The sequence below is a fragment of the Pseudopodoces humilis genome, chromosome 7 (assembly GCF_049639895.1).
Source record: "Pseudopodoces humilis isolate 2021_Gansu_Grassland_sample_001 chromosome 7, ASM4963989v1, whole genome shotgun sequence".
Lineage (NCBI taxonomy): Eukaryota > Metazoa > Chordata > Aves > Passeriformes > Paridae > Pseudopodoces > Pseudopodoces humilis.
Window position 1 is genome coordinate 17,250,865 of NC_142206.1, and position 25,697 is coordinate 17,276,561.

Genomic DNA, 25,697 nt, shown 5'->3' on the forward strand with positions numbered 1-25,697 from the left:
AGTACCAGTACCTGTCTGTCGAAACTATGTGATGTCAGTGGTGCCTAAGAAGATCGTTTTGTGGATTGAATACTACAAGAAGTAGTAGCCTCTTCAACAGCCACCTTCCATGTTTAGTATGAATTTCCATCCAGAGATAGGTCTGATAGGATGATTGTAGTCCTTCAGTACTTGTAATACTGACTGTCTCTCAACAAGAGATGGTGCTACTACAGTACATACAGACCTGTTCAGGATACATTTCTGAAGCTAACTTGCAGAGTAGTAGTGAAACTGTGGTGATGAATATGGCTTTGTACAGCTGGGGCTACCACCACCACTGACACAGGCCCATTGCCACAGAGATGCAGACTACTTTGACCAAGGCCACATGAAATGTGCTGACACCTGTAGCTGTACTGAAGACTTAATTGAAGATCACTCTATTTAACTATCTCTTCATTCATTTCTGATGGTCTTTTTGGTTCTGCATTATCAGAAATGCATTGTGCTGTCCCATCACCTACTGTCTTCTACAAACCTTGGAGTGACAAATTTTGAAGACTTCACTCTGAATGATGCTGCATTCTTTCTCTGCCCAGGACTTCCGGTGTGGTTTCAGATCACAGGGCTTAATCTCTTCTGTGACATCTGGGCACATGGGAGATTGTTTCCAGGAATTTCCAAAATCCAGAGGATTAGTCTCCTGCAGTCCACTCCTTGTTGTAAAGTCATTGTTTGCCTTGTCATCAAAGTTGCCACACAGACCACACACTTTGCCCTGGAAAAGAAAACTGAGTTTTTAGATATACCATGGAAGTGAGAAACAGGCTCTGGTAAAATAAGAGCAAAACATTGACATGAAAAATGACAAATGACTGTCTGTGTAAAGGACAACTTTCATCTTTACTGTCAAATCATTTGTACTGAAAATAAATCTTTATTTGTCTGTCCTCAGCAAATTATTCAGCTGCCATGTCTTCTCTCCTTGAAATCAATTATATCTAGTGTATTTCCATATCTCTATTTCCACATTCAACTTAAAATATTAAAGGGTGCCCAAGCCTCTTACAGCTTACAGAAAAGAATTATTTATTCCCCATTCTTCTCAATTTATCATAACTCACCTATTAATATAAGCCTAAGGTAATTAATTTCTGCTCAAAGCTGTTTTTATTAAAAGTTTCTAGCATAATGAGCACCATTTCTTCATTCATGGAAAAGAAATTACAGGGACCCATTTTTCTTGAAAGAAAATGTATCAATCTGCCCTCAATGGTGAATTTTTGGTAGTGTTATTTAAGGTCCACCAGTCCCCTCAAGAAACAGAATGTCACTGTTTTTACAATGCCTCAATATTCTGCAATTCAGCATGCTGAATTTCAAGAACCAGAACCATGGCCATACATGGTATAGGGAGTTTGGTTTTAACACAGGGCTGAGATTGCATGTAGGTTTCGAAGTACATGTGCAGTCCCCTAAATTATTCTGGATGATTGGCTATCAATACTCACAAACTCAGGAGTATTTCCCAAGATGTTTATCTCTATTGGAATAACATCCTATGCATTCTGTGCAATGCATTGTGATAGACTGTAAGAAACCCCAGAAACACTTCTGCAAGCTGTGATGGTAATAATGCAAGCTAATCATCAGCGCACAGAGGATATAGGAGCGGATATAGACATGGAGTCAGAATAAAAGCACATTTACATTTCCTTGTCTATCCATAATACTACTTCAGAAAAAGACAGAAAGGCACTAACTTTGTAATCAGGGCTCAGCTTGATGAAAACAGTAGTCTTCTTGTCCCAGATCAGCATCACACCGTTGCTAGCCTCAATAACCAGGTACAGGCCGACTGTCCTGTTCCAATACTGCACATCATCACCAACGTCTCGCTGAATTTCTTTGTACTCTTTGTTCTCCAATTTCAGTTCAGTTTTCTGAAAGATAAAAGAGAGAAGTATTATAACACTAACTTCTATGATGAGATAAAATATTAGATACTTGTAACAATGTAACTTATTCTGAAACCAATAGCTCAAACTCTGAGATGACTTTCAAGATGGCAGGGAGTGGTGTAGCACTTCTGTTTGAGAGTTTTCATCACCTGAGAACCGACACCTTTAGAGAATAATTTGATAGGGCCTCTAATACTTGTTACAGCTGCTTTTAGGGACATGACTTTGGAACATTATACTTTTGGTAATACTCAATTACTGATTTGTGCTGACTATCATCACTCACCCCTAGGAACATTTTGATAGCCTTTGAGCATGTGACTCCTGTAGTTCCACAGGGGACATTCTCTGTGATGATACTGAATGAGCCGCTGGAATTTTTCGCACCACAGAAGTCCTATTGAAAAAGAAAAAAAAAATTAAAAAAAGTAAAGAACATGAGAAATGAGGTAGCATATTTCTTTGTAGTTCACTCTCATAAAAACTGAAATAATTTAAATCTTCACGATGTATAAATAGTTACTGCCCCTTCAAATGTGAGATCCTACACACACATATTTTTACAGATGCACAACCATATATGTACACTTCTATGCATACATATAAACAGTTAACACAGTCTCAGCCTAGTAAAAAAGAATCCACATTCTCACAGCCTGCCTGCACTGAAAATACACAATTTATCCCGGCAGAATGTGTGAATACCTTGGGAACAACAATGACAGGCAATAAGGAATGACAAAATCAAAAAGGAAAGTAGATTTTCAAGGCAATCAAATTCTTTTGCAGCCCTCCTGATGAGAATTACCTGAGTAGCCACATATTCACAGCTCCCATCAAAGTCATAGAATTTCCCATCGAAAGTGTTATAATGGCCACTTCCATATATCATACAAGTCCCATAGCACACATCATCAGTGCATTCCCAAACCCCTTTCTGGCAGGTGCTAGAAGAGAGCAGAGAAGTTGAATTTTCAGACATCGCCGAGAGTGTGCAGTTTGAAAAACTGCAGAACAAACCAAGCAGCTGCCTGATATAACATTAATAACGTACAAAATATCCAAGTTTCAACTTCAATTGTTTAGCCTGTTTTTAAGCCTATAACATGATTTTTACTCTGTTGAGCTACAATCTTTAGATGTGATAGCATTTATTTTTAAAAAATAAGGGAGTTTTCCCAACAAGAGATGCCTACTGTAAACAGAGGTAACTCCTACTCCCATACTTTCAGCAGAATCTGTATTTTCAAAGATAGCAATAAGTATTCCTTAAAATTAAGGATGATACTTCCAGCTTTTGCAGCTACTACTAGACAGGACTATGAATATACTGCATAGAATATATTTGAGAAGAGAGTATTCACTTATAACCCACCAGGTATTGCAGTCCACTTTTATCTTGCCTCCAGAAGAATACCACTCATTGTTATGAATGCATGGGCAATCTTTTTGCTCAACACAGCCCCCTCTGCCATCATCAAACAGACCTTCAGGACACACACAGCCTGAGACACACTCTGTCTGGAACTAAGGAATATAAGGAGAAATTATTATCTTATGACAAAGCACTGCATCTTAATTCCACTTCTTCACAAGCACTCTTTAAATAAACTCTGTTTACAAGCACACAGTCTAATATTGATTAGTTTATAAGGGTTTTTTTTCTAGGTTTCTAATGATTTTCTTTTCTTTTTTGATTGTCTAAGAACCCAAATTCTTTTTCAGTTGGAAATGATGACTCTACTAAAGACAGTAAAAAGTAAGAGGAGAAGGAAACCATAAGCGGAATCATTGTGAAAATGGCAACAAATTAATATCATGGGGGGGGAAAAGAAGGGTAGATTAAACCAAAGAGAAATAAATGGTTAGTTACAACTGTATTTGCTGTGTAGCACCATGTGTAAAGAATACAGAATAAACAAAGCAAGACACAAAGAAAAGTTGAATACTTACATGATCAGTTTGAGGAGTATGACAGCTAAGTTGTAGAGGTGTTTGCGATGTCCACTTTGAGGATGCATTGCAGTCAAAGTATGTCTTGTTGGAAGAACATTCTTTTCCACCTGAAAGGTACATTGTTGCTTTAGATCAACCAAGACAATGCAAAAGTAATGTGAGTGAAAGGTGCTAGTTTCTGAGGTAGAAATCTCAGTCTATCCTTATGAGAAAAGTAGGCTCATTGAAGAGAGAATAAAGTGAAAATGTGTTACTGTTTTACATAAAGAGAAAAAAACACACAAAACAAGTAAATGGAAAATTCAAAAGGGAAGTAGGTTTGGGTTGGGAGGTTCGTCATGGGTTTTATTCTAGTTTAGTTTATAGAATGTCACTTACTTCTCATTCTTATTTTCACTGAAGTGCACTGGATCTTCGCATTTCGGCAAACACTAGAAAAGTGAAGTAAGTAGAAATTTAAAAAAAAAGCAAGGTCAAGATCTTAAATTTAAGTCTAAGGATTTGTTTATATAAATTTGAAAGCCTTATTAACACTGCAGGTTCAGAATAACATTTATCTGTGAAGGCCAGTACTCACACCTCCAAAGCAAGTTGCACATCTCAGTTATTGATACATTGCATTGCAACAGGATAATGCTTTGGTCAGCAAAAAGATGCTGTGAAATGCATTAAAAATACCCATTAAAGTACCAAAAAACCTAAGCACCTTACACCTAATAAGCAATTTTAAAGGGCTTTTTCTCCACAAACAAGAAGCCAAAATAAAACATACCAGCGTTCTCCGTCTTTTGTGAAATATTCACCAGGTTCCAGGTATGATCCCTTGTAATAACATGGGCACTGGGAGATGGGCACACAGTTATCATGCTTATCCAAGTACGTATTGGGTGGGCAGCCACAGCCATCCACAGGAGCAAAGTCTTGCAAGCAATACTTTTCACCATCAGCAAGGGAACGACAGGTTTGCTGGCACATTGTAAGATTGTAAAGGAAGACTTGATTTCCAGGGCAAGAAGATGCTTCACTGCCTGGAGGGGAAAAAAAACAAACTGATAAATAAAGAATGCAGGATGGACAGTTTGGCATTGACATTTCCATTTTGGTTTCTTTGGCTGTGCTGAATGTAGTGATAAAAACATTCCCTTAGACCTTATTAAAGTACAAAATTATCAGAAGTTACAAGTAACGCTAATCTAATTTTACCAGTTGAAGACTTAATTTTAACTGCTACTAATAGTTTCTACTTTCATACTCCTATTTATTTCACATACTGATAATCAGATACAGAGCACAATACAATAAACTTCCAGTCTCAAACATACTGAATTGTTGATGAAAAGCAAGCATGATCAGAAAGAAAGACATTGCTAAACAAATGCATGGTAAAAGCCCTGATGGCTGGGATTCCATTAGTAAACAGAATTATAATAGAAAGACTGGGAAAAGAAGGTGAAAGTTAAAAATATTGATTTCTACTTTTAAGTATAAAACTTTCAGATTACATCTGAAGAATATAACATGAATTAGTAAACTTTATCAGCATTGTCCTTTTTAGGTCCCTTAGACATTTCTAAGATACTCCAAATCCCTTAACAGTGAGATCGCTGACAACCAAATTCAGAGAGAGCCTCTTATTTCTCATGGTTAATTATTTCTACAGGGATTACTGTTCCACTACTTACTGCAGACACTCTTTCTCCAGTCTCCCAGTATGATCCCTTTGAAAGCACAGGCTCTTGAGTAAGAGGACAGGGCAGCACACAGACATTCTTCATTGTCTTCACAGAGGCAGGTGTCATATTTACATTTCTGATAAAAAAGAAGAAAAGGGTCTTTAAGTCATTAAATCAATGGGCAATTGCAACTTGATTGCTACAAAATGTCCTGTTTTCCTGATGTTTGTATTAATTCCCATGACCAGAGAACAATGGAAGGAATAGAGAAAGACCAGAAAGTTAAAGTGCTGCTTCATTTAATACACAATGAAAATATTTGGATGTTCATTCTAACCTAAGCCAAGCCTCTTGAATCTTTAAAAAGTAGCCAGCCTCCTAAGAGCACCTTTTTCAAAGGATATTAATACCATTTGTTCTCGGTTACTAATTAGAAATGCAGAGATCCACAAAAACTAGAATAATAAAGGCAAAATATTAACCAGGTCTATGAAGACATTAACAAAGTTTGAGCTTACACTGACTTCCAAGTATAAGCAATGATTTTGGAATTCCTTTTCCTCAGGTAAGCCTCACTTACTGCTCAACAGAAATGAGCATGGAGAAAAAGAATTCATGGAGATTCTGGCATGAAAATGATTTGGTGTTACATTCCAACCACGTACTGGTTGGAATGTTCCCCTCAACTTTACAGAAACTAATGTTTAAGGGTAGGCTTAGACTGTGCACAAGTGCAACTCTTGAATCTTCTTTTCAGTCCAAATATCCAAGATAATAAAAATGTACATGAAACACAAAACATAAGAAAGCAAAAGAAAAAAAATGTACATTTTTATTCAGCAGCAGCCCATAAGGATCTCATCATATTAGATACTTTGGATGCTATGTTGCTTGAATCGGTCAATGCAGAAACTTCAGCGTCTCTTATGGACAAACTACCCACTGATATTTCAAATGTTCAAACAATGATAAATGTCTGCACTTAACTATCTGAAATAATGTAGTACTAAAAGAGTGCAAAATTACAGTACCTTATAGTATTCTGAAGGATCAATGGCTAAGTGACATCTTGCAAAAGGACCCTTTGGGTTTCTCAGCAAAGAGCACCAATGCTCAGCATAATTTGCTGAAAAAAAAAAGGAGAAATTCGTCACCTTTCCTTATCTTCTTTGTGCCAAGCCTACTTAATGCTGACACATAAATGCAGTGCAACAATACAAATGAGAGAACTGTGTGCATTTTGGGTAGTGGAGAAACAACATGCAATCACCATACATGTACTTCTAATCCTTGATTCAGAGACATGCAATCATAAAATCAAAAATTGCACCATACTTTTGCAACTTGTACACATGGAATTGTGACAACTTCTTCCATTTGGGGACCATAAAGCTAAGTTAAACATAAGGATAGATAATGCTAGGAGATACAACCTGTCTTCGCAGATAAGACAAATTAATGATTGTTTTTCTCATTCTTCCACCCAAGGATTCTTTTACAGTTACCCCTTAAATATTCACTTCAGTTTGATGAAGTGTTTGTATGTATACCTACTTGCATATATTAATGATTAATTTTACAGTCCTGTAAAAAAAATCTTCACCACCCCACTACAACTCTTACACAGCTGTTGCAGTAACGCATAGCAGGCACTGCTCATCCTGGCAGAAGCCGACCATCTGACTTATTAAATGTGCTTACCACTTTCAATGCTGAGACTGCAGGGGTCTTCCAGCTTTTCTGCCTGGTCTGTGCAGGTGGACTGAGCCTTCCATGTGTTAGCAAAGGCAGATCCTGTAGCCTCAATCAGCCCACTAGTTGTTCTAAAGTCATCACCTTCCTTTCCGTTGAAGTTTCCACAAAGACCTATTTGAGAACAAGGTAAAAAATTCACATAAGCATTACTTATTCCATACTATACCTGTGCTTCAAGAGATTACTACCCTAACCCATATTTTTTATGCTTTCTGATGATATTGAAACCACAAAATACACCAAAAAACTGGTTTTGTGGATAGTTAAAATTTAAACTGAATACAAAAGTAAGGAATATTCTAAAAAACATCTATGTACTGGCACCAGAGTGATAGGTAATTTCAATATCAAAAAATAAAAACCCATTTCTAGTCTGCTTGATTCAATTTTCTTTCAGTTTTCTCCCCTTGAATTAACAAGTAGTATGAGTAATCACTCATAAAGAGTGATTATTCAGCTGTGAAACAGCACAGCTTTGCTTCGCATTTGCATAGAGACTTGCCTTGAAGTTTTCCTTTAACTGATTGATCCACAGTCACAAACAGCTGCATGACTTGAAACAGCTGGATCTGCATCTGAAGCCCAAAAGAAGTTTGTACAACAAGGTAGCTGGAAGATGGCTTGAATACTGAGAAGCTGGCTGAAAAACAAAATATGAACTGTTGTAGTAAACAGACACACAGGTTGCCAAAAGCCAAAGCACTTCTTATTAGATTCTCATGTATCACCCAGTATGAAATCTCTGATACCAGGATCAAATTAATATTTATTTTCCTTTAAAAATCACTGACCAACTAGATATGATGCTGGTCCTCACAAACTTAACAAGTTTATTTCTTATATTGACTGATCTCTGGGATCAGAACCAAATGGGCAAGTCCACACCATGTAACCAGGTTTGGAAAGTGCTAAATACCTCTATTCCACTTTTGCCTCTGTAAAAATACATCCCTGCATGAGAAGCTGGGTGTGTGACACTTGACATACAAGGCTGTGTCCCTTACCTGACACATGAGGCACATTCACTGTCATCTCATTCAGGAGCACACTGCCATCTGATCTGAAAACCACCACCTGTGTAACGGCAAACAGAATCAATGAGGTTTCAGGGACTGAGGAAAAGGAACCAATACAAAGAAAATTAACAGGAAGTGCATTTTACACATTTAGGCTTCATCTAGAGCTCCACATTTTTGAAAGAAAAATCTATCTGAAAATTGAACCTGGAAGCAGCCCTAGAGGGTATATGTAAGGTATCGTCTTACTATTCAGTGTTTCTCTTACATCTGCCTAAAGAATTCACAGCAATAATGAAAGGAAACACTCATTTATATTGGGAACTTTGGTTTCAGCAAGTAAAAGAAAATACTAGGTCTTCAGGATCTGTAGCAAGTTCTTATTCCTTATTAAAGCCTGTGCTACAGCTTCTGTGTGATGGTTAATATGATTCTGACATGGTAAGAAAGCAGTTTATTAAACTTCCTCAGATGCTACTCTGTACACATAGAAACATAAAATTATTTGATCTTGGTTTTCTTATGTTCTATTAATGCTGGCAAGAACAAGGAAATTCATAAATATGTGAAGAAAATCATGTGTATATGTATGTAAATTATGTATAGAGATAGTCTATATATTCTCATAAACAAAGAATACTAAAGTGAATATTTGAGAAGGTTGGATTGTATCACCATTCAAAGACAGTCTTTTTCTTCTGAAAAAGACTCAATTAGATCTATAAAATTATATCTGAATTAAGAAAAAAACTATGAGGGAGAGAAGAATGCTACTCTTCTCTCCAGACACCTGGAATTTTGTGAGAATAATCATATTGCACAGAGCAGAGGAAAGAGGAGGGGGAAATGTCACTTGTTTTGAGTCTTATTTTTTCTTAAGTTTAGGTTTATTTTGAATTCTCAAGGCAGAAACCCGAGCTGTTTGTCAGCCTGCCTGAGGTTCCTTATCTCTCCACAGTAATGACTCCAGAAGAAAAAAGTATTCACCCACATTAAGGGAAATATGCTAATTTTCAATATATCTAGCAGAATCCAGAGAACAGCACTTACATTCTTTTTGTTATCCACTAACAGCACAACATTCTTCAAGCAGGTCTGTTTGTCCGTGGAACCACAGGGAGCCAGCTCTGCCAGGAGAGCGTAACTTTCATTTGCAGTATCCTACAGTCACAGGGAAAGAAGTTTCCATTAGTCAAATTAAAAATCTCATGAGATGATTTCCACAACAAAGACTAAATTCATCAGTCATATTATAACCTTCACTCTAGATTTTCCTCATTCTCTAGGAGAATGGACACCAGATATTTTAAGGATGAATGAAACAGCTGCCTACTTCTTTTCCCTACCTGACTTTGACTCAGAAATAGGTATTACAGAAGTGGCAAAGAATGTCTAATCCTGACACCTTTTGACTTCTTAAATACAAAGGACTCCACTGGATAATGACAGCATAGGCAGTCTTCTATTTCACTGAGTTAATCAACCATCGCAGTAAGTCCCCAGCTTCCCCTAGGGCTATTACAGCTAAATCCCGAATTTTCTAGTACAGCTTCCAGCATTTCTGCTTTCCTTGCCTTATGGAAGTGGCCTTATGGAATGTGCTTCATTCTACAAGAGAACAGCCCCACAGTACACAGTACCTTGGCCAACACATAGTAGCAGTCTCCATGGAAGGTGTACTTCTTCCCATCAAAGGTGGTAATATGGGAACCTCCTTCCACTGAGCATGTGCCTGGGCAGGGTAAATCTTTGCAGGTCCATCTGCCTGAATTACAGGTGCTATAAACAGACAAATTATACAAAAAATGCTTGTAGTTGTTACAGGAGCTGGCATCACTGAAAGTATCTGTATATCTGGGAACCAGCAAGCTATTCCCAGGTGTTTTAGAACTGTAGCCTTGACCATTTCCTTGAGATTTTCCCTCTGACATATGCCATAGAATCAAGAAAACTTTTCAGAAATTTTGTTCTATAGACATGCAACATAAACATTAAATTCAGAGTGTTTTCAGGCCATCTGTCATGACCAACTGGTAATTTGAAAAATGCAAACCCATTTACAATCATTCAAAGACGAATGTAAAACAACCAGGATCCTTACCATTCTTCACATTCTTTGGAAATGCTTTCTCCAGGTGCATACGCCTTTCCACCATGTTTGCAGTGGCACTGGCTAACAGGGATGCAGCCTTTTTCACTGATATCATCATACACAGTTCCTATAAAACACAACATTAAATATTGCAGCTCTTTTCCAAATAAGCAATTTCCACAGAGGAAAAACTCTAATTTTCCACACAGGCTGAGTTTTATCTAAATTGTGAAGAATACTGTCTCTATTTTTTGTAAATAAGACAGAGGGAAAGCACTTTTATTCAGCTTTGAAAATCCAAGCCTGTTCATTTATAACTATACATAGATAAAAAGGTTATTGCAAGCTTATAAGAACAATCTCAGAATGTCACATGTTTAGATTTTTAGTCTTTTTGTCTGTGAAGATTATCACTGTGATCTTCTTTCCTAAGGTTAAGGTTGATGGCAAGCCTGAGAATTTCACTTGCTGTCCCTCACTGCCACTCTCTGGGCAAATTATGTCCATTGTCTCCATTGTCTCAGAATTATTCAATTTAAAATGCATGATTTACTATATAGGATCAAAACCCCACTAGTTGAGAATTAAAAAGCAGGTTTATTACCTGACACTGTGTTCATATGTTTGAACTATAAAATAATTGATTAATTAATCAATTATTACCTCCTTAGAAAATTTTACAGTTATGTTCCTCTAGGGAGGAAAATAAGGAGTATCACTACTCGTTTCTACGATATTATTTGACTATATGTAGTATTTTAGTAAGACTCCTTTAGCCAGGGCTCTTGCTTTTGTCCCAGGTGCAACAGCTAGAATAGCACTTGCCTTCAGGGCAGAAACAGCCATCCATGTAGTGCTCCTCACAAAGGCTGCTGATCTCCAAGTGTGAGCAAGTATCCATGCAGGGTGAGCTGCTTTCTCTATAGACCATGGTAGCAGGACAGCTCTTGGCTGAAGGAATAAGAAAGACACCATGAGTTATTTGACTTAAGTTCATCATTCCTGAAACCCACAAATCATACATCCTACTCCCTTCAAGCCAGTGGTGTCTCAAGCCAGACTCCACATGGAAAAGCATGTTCATCTAGTTCTGAACTGTTTTTTATATTTACTTCTTTTGCTTTCAAATAGTTCAAATTATTCCCATCTCCTGCAGCATCAAATCTTAGTTTTTTTTAATGGGAGCAGAATATGCCGAAAAATATTTCTTAATAGCAAAGTAACAGTAGGAAAAAAAAGGGAGAACATCATATTTTTAGCACTACTGGTATGAAATTTATAATACATGCCAACAGTTTTGTGAAGAAGTAATGAATTTAAATTTCATGGTTCTACATGCATGAAACATTTGGATCTTTGTAAAATTTGTGTAGCTGCTTACAGCAAAAGTTCTGTGTCCTCCATTCTCCCGGGCGGCCGCCTGCGTGTGAACACTGGCGGGAATACTCAGAGATGGTGCTGCAGAGGCAGAAGGAGTCCTCCTTCCCATTACAGGCACACTTGTCCTGCATGCAGGCTTGGATGTACATTTCCAAATTCAGACGTAGCCGACAATCGGCAAATGCGGGGGAAGTCAGCAACCTCTGACACTCATCACGCTGAGGAGGAAGGTGAATAATGTTTAAGAGATTTTTAAGCATTTGAGTTTCTGGACATTTCTTATCTTGAAAAAAAACCTGTTGTCTTTTGAACAGCTAAGAAAAAGTAACCATTTATCCTGGAAGGGAGAGTCCTTCCAGCTCCTTGCAACTAACTCCCTGCTGCACAAGGATGTCTCCATGTGCCCATGTAAATAAAGTTCACCACAAGGAATACTTACATGCTCATTACAGCTTGGAAGAGCCTGAGTTTCATCTGGATCTTCACATTTGGCATTGGGTTTGCTGATCTTCTGCATGTTCCCATATGTAATTGAGTTGTAGCTTGCATCTATGAGAAAAAAATGTAAAGAGAACTTTCTGAGCTCCAAAAATTGACAAGGAGCACCTGATTCCTGAAACTCTATTGATTAAGGGAAACAGTTACTATGATATCAAAGATGCCTGTCAGACACAGGTACCTGCTCCGAATGATGTCTAACTGTGCTCAAAAATGTAAAAGGGAAACAGGAAAAGAAGGCTAGTAAAGAACAAAAAGATTAATCTGGAACAGAATAAATTTAGATCAGGAATGCAGCACTGGAACTTAATGTTTAGTCTGGGGCAATCACAGAAACCTCTCAAGTGAAATTTGCTCTCCTGTGTTTCTATGCACAGGGCTTGCCAGCCTATCTTCAGTGACAGTTGTCAGTATGGTGGGATGACACACCTCCATTGATGAACTCGTTGTAGATTTGAATTCCATTGTAATCCCCACAGAGACCACAGGTATGGTTATTAAATTTGTTGTCCAGCTCCACCTAAATAACGAAAAGAAAAAGGAAAAATGTAAAAGAATTATCTTTTTTTCCTCCTTTTCTCCCCTCCTTCTTTTTTTTTTTTTTTCCAACTGAGATAGAGAAATATCCCAGGAAACCCAGGAAATACCAATTAAAAATACTTTGATCATACATACCATCAGGGCATCCTGCTGGTTCCACATCAGAACCATGCCTAATTTGGCATAAATCTTGGTGTAAATTTCATTGCTCTCAATGAGGACACCAGAGGTGTAGTAAGGTGTCTTCACACTAGAAGAAAATCACAGACATTGCATTAGTTAGGAAACTTAAGGGCTGACATGAATGTCTGCAATAAGCCAAATACCACAAGGAATAGAGAAACTAGTCTGACTACCTCATCCTAACTGCACAGGATGCCTTGTTTAATGAGACATAAAGTCTTTTCTTTCTGACACTTGGGACAATAACTCATTGAAAAAACTCATTTATAAGGCAAAGCAATTTCAGAGGAAAAGCCTACCCAACACTTCTGTCTCTTTAACTCAAAAAAACCCAAAATGTCAGATGTCTTTAAATTAATCAAAGAAAAACCATCATCATTGTGGTATTAACAGAGGATATTCAAACACTCACTAATAATTTACATCAATGAAAGGAGCTACAACATAATTTACAGTGTTTCTTTACCAAAATATCTCAGCCAATTCAGAGAGAATCAATGTTCCATTGCCAGGAACTGCCTCCTTAAGAGAGAGTTCAGAATGCACAGGCAGTTACAGGGACTGCCAACAAAATTTTGAAAAGAAAGGAGAATGTTAAGAGGAATTCAGTAGCTCTTTCAGTAGTTAGTTACTTTGTTTTAAGTGTACAGGACTGAGCTTGTTAATGGTGACAGAAGACAGTTTGCAGAGGGCTGAGCATAGATATTTTTGTGTGATAACAATTCATGTCTTACAAGCAAATCGAACTGCTGAATTTCATTCAGCAATAAAAGGATTGTGGCAGGCAGTCTTATCCTTTAAAATCTAGAGGACTAGAGTCTGTTCAAAAAGCAGTAATGTAAACTGGAATCCAATCAAAATAAGTGGTTAATTTTGTACAGATTAATCAATGTAATTTCTATCCATCAGGATTCATGCATGTGTATGCACATCTCTTAACTAGTCTCCTGACTGGGAGAGCTTTATCTCCTAATTTTTTGTCACTGGGGTTTTTACAGCTATTTACCTCAGACATTTTTTAACGTGTCCAAATGACTTACACATCTAGGTACAAACTCAGAGATCATTATTTCTACTTTTGACTGCATTGTTCATCAATAAACAATGAAGTCTTGATAGATTATGTTTCTTGAGGGGGAGCATAAAATGTTGGACATCTTTTCAGCTTTTAACTATCACAGCACGGAATATTTATCTTTTTTTCTAATAGTAGGACATTCAATCAGTCAGTGGATCAAGTACCTGGAGGCTAATCCATACACTTTGCTACTTCACAGTTTTCACTTCAGCCCTGCAAAATGCTATTTTACATGACATTTGATCATTTATCATTTCAGGATCAATACGGAAAATTAAGTTCTACAAAAAAATAAATTCAATCCAAGCAGCAAAAACCTGTTCAGCAGAGATCTGTTGTTTTATGACAGTAAAGTTTATCTAAGATAAAAATGGCTTGGTTTAAGAGAAACAGTTATAAAAGGACTTCTAACTTGTTTTTCATGGAGTTCTTTTTAAGACTTGAGTACACAATTAAGAGCTTTTTCAATTTGAGGCAAGAATTAATTTTTTGTAACTTTCTTCCGTTTTCTCATGCATTCTAATATAATTTTTGGAAAACTGAATGTTACCTTCAATCTCTGAACATATTTTCATTGTAGTGGCTTGCGAACTTTAGAGCAAAAGTTGAATTCTGGGCAAAACTGAGTTCTCCAATGACAAATAAAAAGTTCTCTTTTTTTCAATTATGCTAAAATATACTAATTAACTCATGAGTTGCTTCAGAGTATAAATGCACACACTACAAGGATACACCAATGATAGGAAAGACTAGGTGAAGACACTACTTAGCATCAGTAACGGTGTCAGACAAGCTTCTTGTTTAATCATGTTATAGAAGGAGAAAAATAACACTGCTTAGTCTGAAAAAATTACATATTGCCACAGATAAATTAGTGTAAATTTTGACCTGTGATGTATCTACTAAACTCCCTTGAGAAATGGCCATCAGATCTTAAAGAATTATTTATGAAGATCAGAAAAAACTACCCTCTTCTGTCAGAAAATAAAAGGAAAAAAACACAGAGAAATGCATTTACTTTTCAAGGATTTGCTAGACCATCTGCTAAGGTAAAACTCAAGATGATGCCATTAAATAAATGAAGTTATGTCATTTTAAGACAGTGAAAAAACTGGCACCTAAGCTACACTGTTTTCTGCACAACTGGAAGAACAATTTACTCAGACATATTCCTGACTTTATTTATTTAATGAGATTATTTAAATAATCCCTTATGCCAGTGTAGAAATGACAATTAAATCTAAAGCCCCTCCCCAAAGCAATTTTAATGCTGAATTTCAAAAAGATTTTTTGTTTGTTTGTCTGTCTGTGGAAATTCTTTGTAGCAGTTTCTCCAGTGGTACACAGACAGTTGCATAAAAAATCAATTCTGCTTTTATCTTCCCAGCACATTTCTCTGAATACCATTATAGTAAAGGAACTTACATCCGCCCTTCCACTACAACCAGGTTTGGTTTGAGGTAGACCATTATATCCTTGATTTTCATCAGAATATACTGGATCTCAGGATGGCCATTGCTGTTGAGAGCACGCTGGATGTGGACAGAGAATTCCTTGTAAGCCTCTCGACAGTCGGAAACAAAATTGTACTCGCAAATGCCAGGGAATTGGTAGATGTCTCCATCAAAAGTTTTGAAATGGTTGTTTCCCCAAGTGCTGCAGACATAGTGGCCATGGCTTCTTGTCCTTCCTGTTAAGTGATGAAAAAGAAATAGATATGAAAAGAAGTGCAAGAAATGCTCTAGTGTTAAAAAAGGTAAGTGTTTCATTTTACGGTAGGGACCACTTGCAATTATGTGCACAGTGATTCCATAGATTTCAAGCCTCATCAAGTATCCGCCAGGTCAGCAGAAAATATTAAAATCTTTAAAGTTGAATAAGATATTAATAAATAATTCTGAGACCATGGTATATCCTGTAATCCTCACTAACGTGAAGGAACTTATCTGCATGAGGTGAGGAAACTTAATACTGACCACTAACTTGGTTTCTGTGCCAAGCATATGATTTTATTCTGAATCACAGTATTATTTTTATCAATATTGAATTTTTCCAAGAACCATCTTCTTTCCTAGTGCAACATGTACTAGAAACGAAACAGGTGGGAAACCAAGAAAGTACTACCTACTCTGGAAGGCAAATAGTTTAATAGTTATGAAAGGGCTTGTGCACAACAGGAGATTTCAGGGAATTATTTATTTTCCTAAAAGCAGTAGTGATTCCTATTGCTGCAAGACAGAAATTTTTCAGAAGATAGGTCAGAAAATAGCCATAGTAGGAGGAGAAAAATAAAAGAAGTTTTTGCAATAGCAAAATATGAAGATGATTTGTTCCTTTCCCAGCCATCTATACCAACAAATAATACAAATTAACACAATATCTGATGAATCTCCAGATACTGTAAGTTAGGGGCAAATCATAAAAGCTGATCCTCCTTGGGAATCTTGATATATCTTTCATCTTCACAAGATTTTCTTGGATCATTTAACATGAGAAAGCAAAACTACTAAGGACACCTCTAGGTTACTATACTTTGATGGTATCAATCATACCAGATACATCCAGCCAAGCTGGAATGCTTCCCTCCCCAGAAGAAAGGCTACACAGAGATCCTCCCTGGAGGTCACAGCTGGAAGACCAAATCCAAGGTAAAGCTATCCTCCCATTGCTGAATTCAAGACACAGCAGACCAAGTTCAATAGCCCAAACCTGATCATTGGATATAGTTCATCACCTTTTTCTCTAAAAAGCAGTTTTCAGTAAGAGTGCTCCATTCCATTACTTCAAATTTTACAGCAAATACAGTAAGTTAGAGCTTTTGGAAAAGGATTTAAAATGTCCTAAATGACAAAATTAGTTTTTTTCAATGTTATTACATTCATTTTTGAAGACCAACTTGTGTTGTTCCAAAGTAACAGAAGACACAATCATTCATTTCCTTCATTGCTTTAACAATGAACCTCTCAAAGTCCTACAGTTACTTTCTGTCAAGTTGTTGCCGTACCTAGTAAAGACTCAATGCATGGAAAGAAAAGCAACTCTGAAAGTATTTTCCAAGCACATCAAACTAGAAATCAATGTAGTAGATACAGGCACTAACTTCTCCAAAGAAAGTAGTATCTACCAATTTTGTCCACGCAATGCAGCCTCAATATTTGAAAGCTTAAGCAATTTAAGGCGTCCTAAAACTCCAGAATATTATTTAAATGCACTGCCTCATTCCAGCTCCACAGCTCTCTCCCTCTTTTCCAGGAGGCAGTCTGCTACCATTCCATCTCTAGAGCTTACCTTTCTTTATTTCATTAGCAGAGGAAAGAGCCAGCCAGAGGAGGAAGAGGCTGGCCACTCTTAGCCCCATGGTGGCTAAGGAGGGTGAATGGGAACTCCACTGGAAACTCGGCTTTTTATAATAGCCACTGAGGCAATTGATTCTATCACAGGGAGGAGATTCAAAGGGAGGAGGCAAGAGGAGGGGTGAAAAAACAGATGTGATATTTGCAGAAGATAAGAAGTAAACAGACAATCATTTTTCACCATAAATGAAGGAATTCAGCATAAGGAAATAGTATAATATTGATTCAGTAATCATGTAATTTTTTATTGCTCTATTTCATCTACAGGATGCTGTGCTTTTAAATCCTTCAAATGTTCACGCCAAGTTAAACCCTCAGCAACTCCCATAACAAACAATGAATTTTGGGGTGGATGAACAAAGAAATCCCTTGAAGACATTTTAAGGTGAAACCCTAAAATAGAGGCTTCAAAACCAAAGAATTTTTTCATCATCAGATGAAATGATTTCTGTAAAAAATTAAGTGATGCTTGTGAAGCTCTTGGTAATTAACAGTAACCCTTGCAAATAAAATGGCACATCATGTGTTGTAAAATTATTTTGCAGGCATTTATTTGATTTCTTTAATTTTAAAAGCTCTTGGGAACATCTAAACCAAAATACTGCTCATATTGCATATTTTACCCAAAACATAATTGAGACTGGGTGACACAGTAAGTTCAAAAATTTTACAGTAAAAGAGGTGCTCCTTCAAACCTTATCATGGTGCAACAGACTCTCCATCAAAGTTGGAGAGATTCTCACTAGTATTAACTTTAGAGAAAAAGTAAAAAAAAAATAAGGAAAAATGGAAAAATATTACTGTCCCTAATCCTGCTAAACATTCTTCTTCATTCTGGCTTACTTTCTACATAAATGATAAATTTACAGTCTGCTGTCACACATCAGATCCTACAAAAGCTATGGGGTCAGGTTTGCTCTGTGCAGAGAAAGATGGGAGGGTCATTGGGAGAAGAAAGAAAGTAGAAAACAGAATCAGGAACCAGTTCAGAATGCTGCTTCAGAAATAGAAGATTTTCACATGCACATGATTTTGTGCTGAAAAGTTCCTTTGTGAAGGTCTTTCTGCAACTGTCTTCAGAAGACAAAGACAAAAGACAGGCTCTTTGAGATAAAGCACACTTCCTTCAAGACATCTTGTAACACATCTACTTCATAGCATTAACAGGGTTTACTTCTTAAAGCTCCCAGGCCAGTCTCTACATTTCCTCATCAAAAAATTTTCAATGCAGTGAAAAGAAATCTGTAATCCTCTTCATCCTTTAAAATATTTCTTACTTTCATTAATTATATTACAAGTAGAACTTTTATATTTTTCAAAACATCAAGGAAACTTTTTACTTAGCCCTTTTGACTGCTCTAGTCAACTAGAAACATCCTCTTATCATAAAAGCATATTCTTTAGCTGATTTTTTTTTATTTAATAATTTCATCTCAACTATAGCCTAGACTCCATCTGAACATCTTCCTGTTTTTCTTCAATACATCTCAAAAGGTTTTAGATTTTTTCCTTTCTCTATCTGAGAATACAAATTTGCACTTCTCTTACCCTTACATAGTGTATCACTCAATAGTCCTGGCTGAAATTAAGTAGTAGCCCTTTTCTCCCTCATGAGTCTAACAGTGGAAGATTATAACTTTTTTTCCTTCTTGGAAAATAAAAATAAACCCAGTAATAATTAGAAATAGTAATAATTACAATAATTACGTATAGTAATAATATGTAATAATAATAGTAATAATTACAATAGTAATGGTTGGTTAGAACCAACCATTCATAGAAAACAAAGAAAAACCACAGTCTACAGAGATCTTTCCTCAGTGGTTACTTTACCAGACTTAACTTGTTAAGATATCTCAGAGACATCTCCCAACTTGGAATTTTCTGGTTTTTATGCCACCAAAACTCTTAGTTTGGACATGTTTTCTAAAAACATTTAGGAGAGTCCCAAAGGACTGTATTTTGAGCTTTTATTTTCCTCCCTGTGTTTTTCTAGGTAGTCTCTTGGCTAGAACTATCACCTCAGAAGAAAAAGTGTTTCCATTACTTATGTACACAGTAAACCTGACCCCTTTTTAGATTAAAATGGATGTGTATGCTGACAGATGTAAGTTGGAAACTTGCATATTTTCCATTCAGATTTCTTTGCCATGAAACTTCTAGACATCAATGGAACCAGTCTCATTCATTTGTTGGGACTGGGAAAGGTAATCATCCTTCAACTGAAGTTGCACCATATCTCAGTTCAATGTGCCAGTATTTTTATCATTTTTATATATTCTGTGTAGGAGAAGAGCTATTTTTAGCTAAGCATCTCTGAATTTTAGAGACTGATTTACTCTGCTCCAGCTTTGTCCTGCCTGTACAGGAAGCATGATTCCTTCTTGAGCTATAAAGTTACACAGGACAATTTTCCTTCTGCAGTCTTTGCTTCTCAGAGTGACCAACAATTTCCCACTGTCCCTTCTTCTGACATATATGTGGCTTGCTGTGACATCCCAAACTGGAGAATAAGGGCTATCAACATGTCTTTAAGCACTCAGATCACTCTTACAGAATTCACACTTGAGTTTACATGACTGTGATGATCTGAAGAGAAATAAAGACATTCTTATCTCCAAAAGTTTTGGGTATTTGTACTTTTGCTAGCATTAGAAGGTGTCCTAAACTATACTGTCTCTGTTTCCTTATTGCCAGAAGGGTAATGATCCTGTCTACCATCTGTTTTATATGTCTTTCAGAAATAATCAGTCTTTGAGGTAGACATCAGAGCCTGGTTTATTTCTTGCTCAGCTACCTTAAAGTTTTTTAATCCAGAAGAACCTTACTGGTTATACACAGATAACATCTGTATGTATGCATTAATGAATTTACCATAAATTACTTGACAACCTGAAGGAACCAACCATTTTGCAGCAAAGTTAATTCCACTTTATCATTATTATTTTTGCCCCAAGCTTATATAAGTTATCTATACCTAAGCTGACCATTCTGTGGAACTTCATGCCATTCCTGCTTCTAGCCATCTTAATCAGAAGTCACCTTCCTCTTTCCAATTTCAGATGTTCAGGTGCTTTTATTACCAAACATATTACTTATAATTCTGCATGCTGTCACTATGCAAGAGGCAGCAGAACTAGTGACAAGAAGAAGGATTTTCATATTTAGGTTCCGCAGCTGAGTATTAACAGGAGTGGTTTTCTTTGAATTCCTGAAACCCATGAGTAGCAGTACAGCTTCCCATAAGCTTCCACTATATGTCTGACTTAGGAGCCCCAACACTAGTGCTACAACAATCACTGCTAGATTCCAAAGCATAAAAAAGAAAAGCTGGTTGCATGACAAGTGTGTTTGTTATAGCAGCAGATGCAGAAGCAGAGATAAAAGATGTGTTTTGAGTCATGGTTATGTCAATGCATTGTTTCCCTACCCTTAAACTTTTATGACACTATTTTCAATCATTCCATCAACATAGCTAATCTTTAACGTTCATTTAGTTACAGGGTAAATTTATTTTGCAATATACTTATTTTTAAAATGAGATTCTACATGGAAGATTATCTTAATTCTGAATCACACTGCAGAAGAAAAGGGCCTATATTATAATTTATGTAACTTTGAGATGGAATTCAGCTGAGACCTGATTTGGTTTATTGTTTTAGGAAGAATAAACAAATTTTCAAGAATGTGGGGTCTGTTTCTATTAGTTAACATACTAAGAGGAAATCTAATTACAGTCTTGCCACAGCAATCGCAGGATGACCACTGTACAAATTCCTCAAAAAGTACAATTACACTTGGTGACTGAGATCTTTTCCATATCTGTTTTTGTAGTCCTGACTTGCTGATCACAGGCTGCCAAACCAAGCAGCAATGTTCTATCAGTAATGTTGTTCTGCAGAAGTGGCCACAGGATTTTGTTCTGATGTTCTTCCACCCACCAGAATTTCACCAGAGCACACACAGCCTTACACATGATCATACAACTGCAAAATATACACATCACTCCTTTTGTTTCAAGCACAGATTGTCTGAACTGGGTTGCTGGAACTCTCTTCGCAGTGATTCTAAAATAGCTCTGGTAAAATCTAGCCAAATTATGAATTCAGAGATGTATCATACACAATCACTGTATTTCCTTCACTGAGGCATTTAAGCCTTCTACAGCATATCTTGACAAAAACTTAACAAGCCACAGAGACAAGCAGCAGAAGGCTGAACAGTGCGTGAAACTGTTAAAGCAATGACATAAAAGTAATGCGGGTGAATTTCATTTAGACATGCACACTGCCAACAGATTAATCCAAAATTATCAACAGAAAAGGAGTCAACATTTAGATGGATGTAAAACTGAAACAGAATTAATTTCATCACTGTAACCTTGAGCAGCCTTTGGGTTATGGGCATTACCTTTCATTCCAACAAATACAATATTGTAAGGTATCTGCTGATGCTGGCTGCAGTATAACATTCTCACATGCCCTTCCTTAAGTGGTTTGGCATAGAAATTTTAAGAATAGCATCCATTTTCCACTCATAGTACTTCCTTCTTTGGAAGTCAGCATCTCATCCTCTGAGAATAAAATTGCAAAACATTTCCTTCTCTTCCAGTTAGATACAAGTGGGGATAAACATGTGACACACAATTACTGAAGATTAGGAAGAGATGTAGGAAATAACTTCAGTGAGTAAGCTTTCCTACCAACACTCAACTTGTAGAAAATTTTAGTCTTCAAATTGCCTCTGCACAGAGGCTTCTACATCAATACACAAGGAAAAATATTTGACAATTTAAAATAATATTAGAGCAGTTCTGCTTTGCTCAAGCATCTGTGAGATTTACTACAGGGAAATGGACTGAGCCAAGAAGAGATGGCATGGAAAAGGCATCAAGGGAATTACATTTCACATACCTTACTCTAGTAATACACATACCATACTCTGGTAATTTTGCCCCAGGGGATCAGAATTTTCCAAATCTTTTATTTTCTCTGTAGGAAAAAGTGGGGGAAAAAAAATATTTGCAAAATGTGCTTTCTTTCCCCTCTGTCTTCTGAAGAGGATTTTTTCTGAAAATACAGTTCACTAAGATGCTAGAAAATATTCCAGACAAAACTTGAGTACCTAAACCTGTGCTCTCTCATTAGAGCTCACATATCAAGGAGATGTGGAACACTGAAGGTGGAACTGAAGTAAATTTGCATTTACTTAATATTTTTATATGGAAAATCAGACTCACTGTCTCAAAACCTTGGAGAGCAAACCTTTCACTCTCTCTTTCTGCAGCAGCATTATCAATATTGCCTCCAAGTCAATGTTTGCTATGAGTTATTTTTTAGCTTTCAAAACAAGAATTTATGAAAGACACGTCAAGTATTACTGCTCAACACAGTATATTCTTGTACTTTTCAGCATGGCCAACCTAGTCACCTGGCTGATAGATTAAACTTTTCACATTTTTCCCCAATTCTTAATGAAATAGCTTAGTTTACGGCCCACAGTCAACAGCTCTACTGAAGTGACAGATTTTCGTAAGTTTAAGATTTAATATCAAAAAGCTTAGATAAACAATATTCTGAGTCATGGTAAAGGTATGGTGATGGTTCCACAGGACATTATGAAAAGTTGAGCTCATCTGAAGTACGAATTGCTAAGAATCTTTAGTCTTCCTTACCACCAAATTCTACAATCCTGCTGGTATAATTTGCTGTGCCTGCAAAAGAATAGCAAACTTGCCACAGTTATGGTAAAGTTTAACTTTTTTCTGTTATGTAAGTCAGCAGTTACGTAGTTAATAGTGCCTTCTGTATTGCAAGACAGGGAATAACTGCGTCAAATGTGAGAATACGTCTGACTCATATCCAAGTCTTCCAGCTGCCATGCACATTTCCTAACAACATCACTTTATGACTAAAATTTGAGTCATCAAAAAGACAATATTGTCAATACAGCACTTTATCAGAGCAACATTGTGACTATAACAACATATATAGAAGAATATTTTGTGAGCTGATGAATTAGACAACCTGAGAAAACATTTCCTTTACACACTTCCATTATATTTTGCACTATTTATTTGCAATGCACTTTCAAAATTTGAATCAGATTACTCTAAGGTGTCTTTTGAAAGGGAAGAAAAGGAAAGCAAAACTAAAAAATACTTTGGGCATTTCTTCATCATTCTCCTTTTCAGATGCTGCTTTTTCAAATGTCACTTCTCAGAAGTCAATTATCTGCACTATGAAATGCCAGCAGTGAGACTGACAGTCCATGCTATTCAGTCCATTACATCTGCTGGGTCTACTTATATTCAAATTTTGTAAGGGCTGTATAAAAAATGTTTGGAATAAAAAAATCTGATTATAACTTCAAATTGTGGGTAATTAATGTTCAGAATAGCTTTTACCCAGAGCATTAGAATATCTCAGAGTTTTGATATATGCACCTCCACAAAACTCCTGTCCCAATATGTATAACACATCCAGCATTCTGAATAAGGAGATATGTGCACCAGGCAAAAGGAAAATCTTAAAAAAAAAAAAAAGCAGCTGCAAGAAAACTCTTGAGAGACCTTAAAGCATCTTCCAATACTGAAAAGGGACCTACAAGAAAGCTGGAGAGTGACTTTTTAGAAGGGCATGTAGTGTTAGGACAAAAGGGAATGACTTTAAGCTGAAGGAGGGTAGATTTAGATTAGACAGTGGAAAGAAATTCAATACTTTAAGGGGCATGAGAAACTGGGGCAGGTTCCCAGATAAGCTGTGGATGCCCCATTGCTGTGCATGTTCAAAGCCAGGTTAAATGGAAACCTTTGAGGAATCTGGTCTAGTGAGAGTTGTCCCTGCCCATGGTAAGGGGATTGTAAGCAAATGATCTCTAAGATCCCTTCCCACCCAAACCATTCTATGGCTCTATAACTTCCTGTGAGAATACAGTTGGACCAGATGTTTGTTGTAGGTCGCTTATAACTGATCAATTCTGTTTTAATACCTGAATCCTTGGGCTCTAAGGCTCTCTCCTAATTTTGAAACACTTCAGTTTTGCACAGAATACCTTTCTTCACTTTTCCAAAGACCAGGTAAGCAGGAATGAGCATGACTGTACAATGCAGAAATTAGAGGGAATCACTGATGAGAAAAGGGAGGAGAGATGTGATTGCATTTAATCCAAACATCTGATATAGCTCATGGAAATAGAAACTTTGGAATGGATATAAGCCCAAAATTTTAAGGCTATCTACCTTTAAAGAGGCTTCTCAGATTATGTAAAGAAAAATATTATAAAAAAATAAGCTGAATTCTTATCTTGACCTGGAAAGTAAGACTTTACGTAACAACTTAACACAACAAAATATTGCTGATGTGAACAAACATAAAGAACATGGATGACAGAGTACAATCCCCTTTCTCAGTCTGAAGAACAGTTATTTTTCTGTCAATGCTTACGTAGGTTAGAAACATTATAGAGGAAAAGAATATCATAAAAACTCTGTAAGAAATGTTTACTGAAGGCAAATAGCTTAATAAGAATGTTAACTCAAAAGCAAGTCCATGAGATAAATGATAATATCTTATCTGTACTTTCCCAAGACAGAGACTAGAGTAAAGTTTCAGGTTCAGAACAGTGCTTCACCAATGTTGCATTAAGTGTCACTCTACTTTGGCAAATCTGTAATTAGACACAAAGAATCTTCATTTTTCCAGCTATGATGGGTTCAGCTTGGCTGACTGCAAACCCTCAGCCAGCAGCTCTCTCACTCCCTCTCCTCAACAGAACATTTCTCCCTCCTCTCTCTAATTGCTACAGAGCATTTTAACCTTTCTTAAATATATTTCCAATCTTTCTTAAATATATTTCAAAACACATAAATAAATATATTTCCAAGCCACCAGCGTGGCTGATGGGTTCAGCTGTGTGTTATGCTAGGTCTGGAGCCAGCTGGCCAGTGCCTGTGTCCATCACAGGGCTGTCCAAGTCTCTTCCTTCAGAGGCCCCCACACAGCTCCCCTGATACCCAATCTTACCATGTACCACACACCTGTACATAAATTATTACAGAAACATCTGTTCACTCTCTCAGAGGACCATATGATTAATAAAAGATCTTTTTCTGCTATTTCAGGCCAGACTGAACATGTTTGTCGGTAAACTAACAGTGCAATTAGGCATTTATTCTGAAGGTATTGAATCCAAGCACTCTCCGACAAAAGGGGAACATTCTTCTGTAAAT

At 36.8% G+C, this 25,697-nt stretch overlaps 1 protein-coding gene across 2 annotated transcripts in view; it reads right to left on the reverse strand.

Moving 5' to 3' along the window:
• The window catches only part of MUC2 (mucin 2, oligomeric mucus/gel-forming), a 56,339-nt gene extending 38,842 nt beyond the window's left edge, over positions 1 to 17,497 (reverse strand). For both annotated transcript variants that reach the window (XM_088057344.1, XM_088057343.1), the window contains exons 1-23: positions 17,403 to 17,497; positions 15,540 to 15,804; positions 12,989 to 13,103; positions 12,743 to 12,833; positions 12,255 to 12,364; positions 11,817 to 12,033; positions 11,261 to 11,386; positions 10,445 to 10,562; positions 9,984 to 10,122; positions 9,394 to 9,504; positions 8,332 to 8,401; positions 7,830 to 7,967; positions 7,274 to 7,438; positions 6,604 to 6,698; positions 5,582 to 5,708; positions 4,672 to 4,927; positions 4,278 to 4,330; positions 3,897 to 4,006; positions 3,319 to 3,470; positions 2,752 to 2,890; positions 2,230 to 2,340; positions 1,746 to 1,925; positions 521 to 760 (exon numbers count right to left, since the gene is read on the reverse strand). In XM_088057344.1, coding sequence (XP_087913470.1) covers positions 521 to 760; positions 1,746 to 1,925; positions 2,230 to 2,340; positions 2,752 to 2,890; positions 3,319 to 3,470; positions 3,897 to 4,006; positions 4,278 to 4,330; positions 4,672 to 4,927; positions 5,582 to 5,708; positions 6,604 to 6,698; positions 7,274 to 7,438; positions 7,830 to 7,967; positions 8,332 to 8,401; positions 9,394 to 9,504; positions 9,984 to 10,122; positions 10,445 to 10,562; positions 11,261 to 11,386; positions 11,817 to 12,033; positions 12,255 to 12,364; positions 12,743 to 12,833; positions 12,989 to 13,103; positions 15,540 to 15,804; positions 17,403 to 17,472 — 3,198 coding nt within the window. In that variant the 5' untranslated portion in view covers positions 17,473 to 17,497. The remainder of the gene's footprint in view (positions 1 to 520; positions 761 to 1,745; positions 1,926 to 2,229; positions 2,341 to 2,751; positions 2,891 to 3,318; positions 3,471 to 3,896; positions 4,007 to 4,277; positions 4,331 to 4,671; positions 4,928 to 5,581; positions 5,709 to 6,603; positions 6,699 to 7,273; positions 7,439 to 7,829; positions 7,968 to 8,331; positions 8,402 to 9,393; positions 9,505 to 9,983; positions 10,123 to 10,444; positions 10,563 to 11,260; positions 11,387 to 11,816; positions 12,034 to 12,254; positions 12,365 to 12,742; positions 12,834 to 12,988; positions 13,104 to 15,539; positions 15,805 to 17,402) is intronic.
• Between the last annotated feature and the right edge of the window lie 8,200 nt (positions 17,498 to 25,697).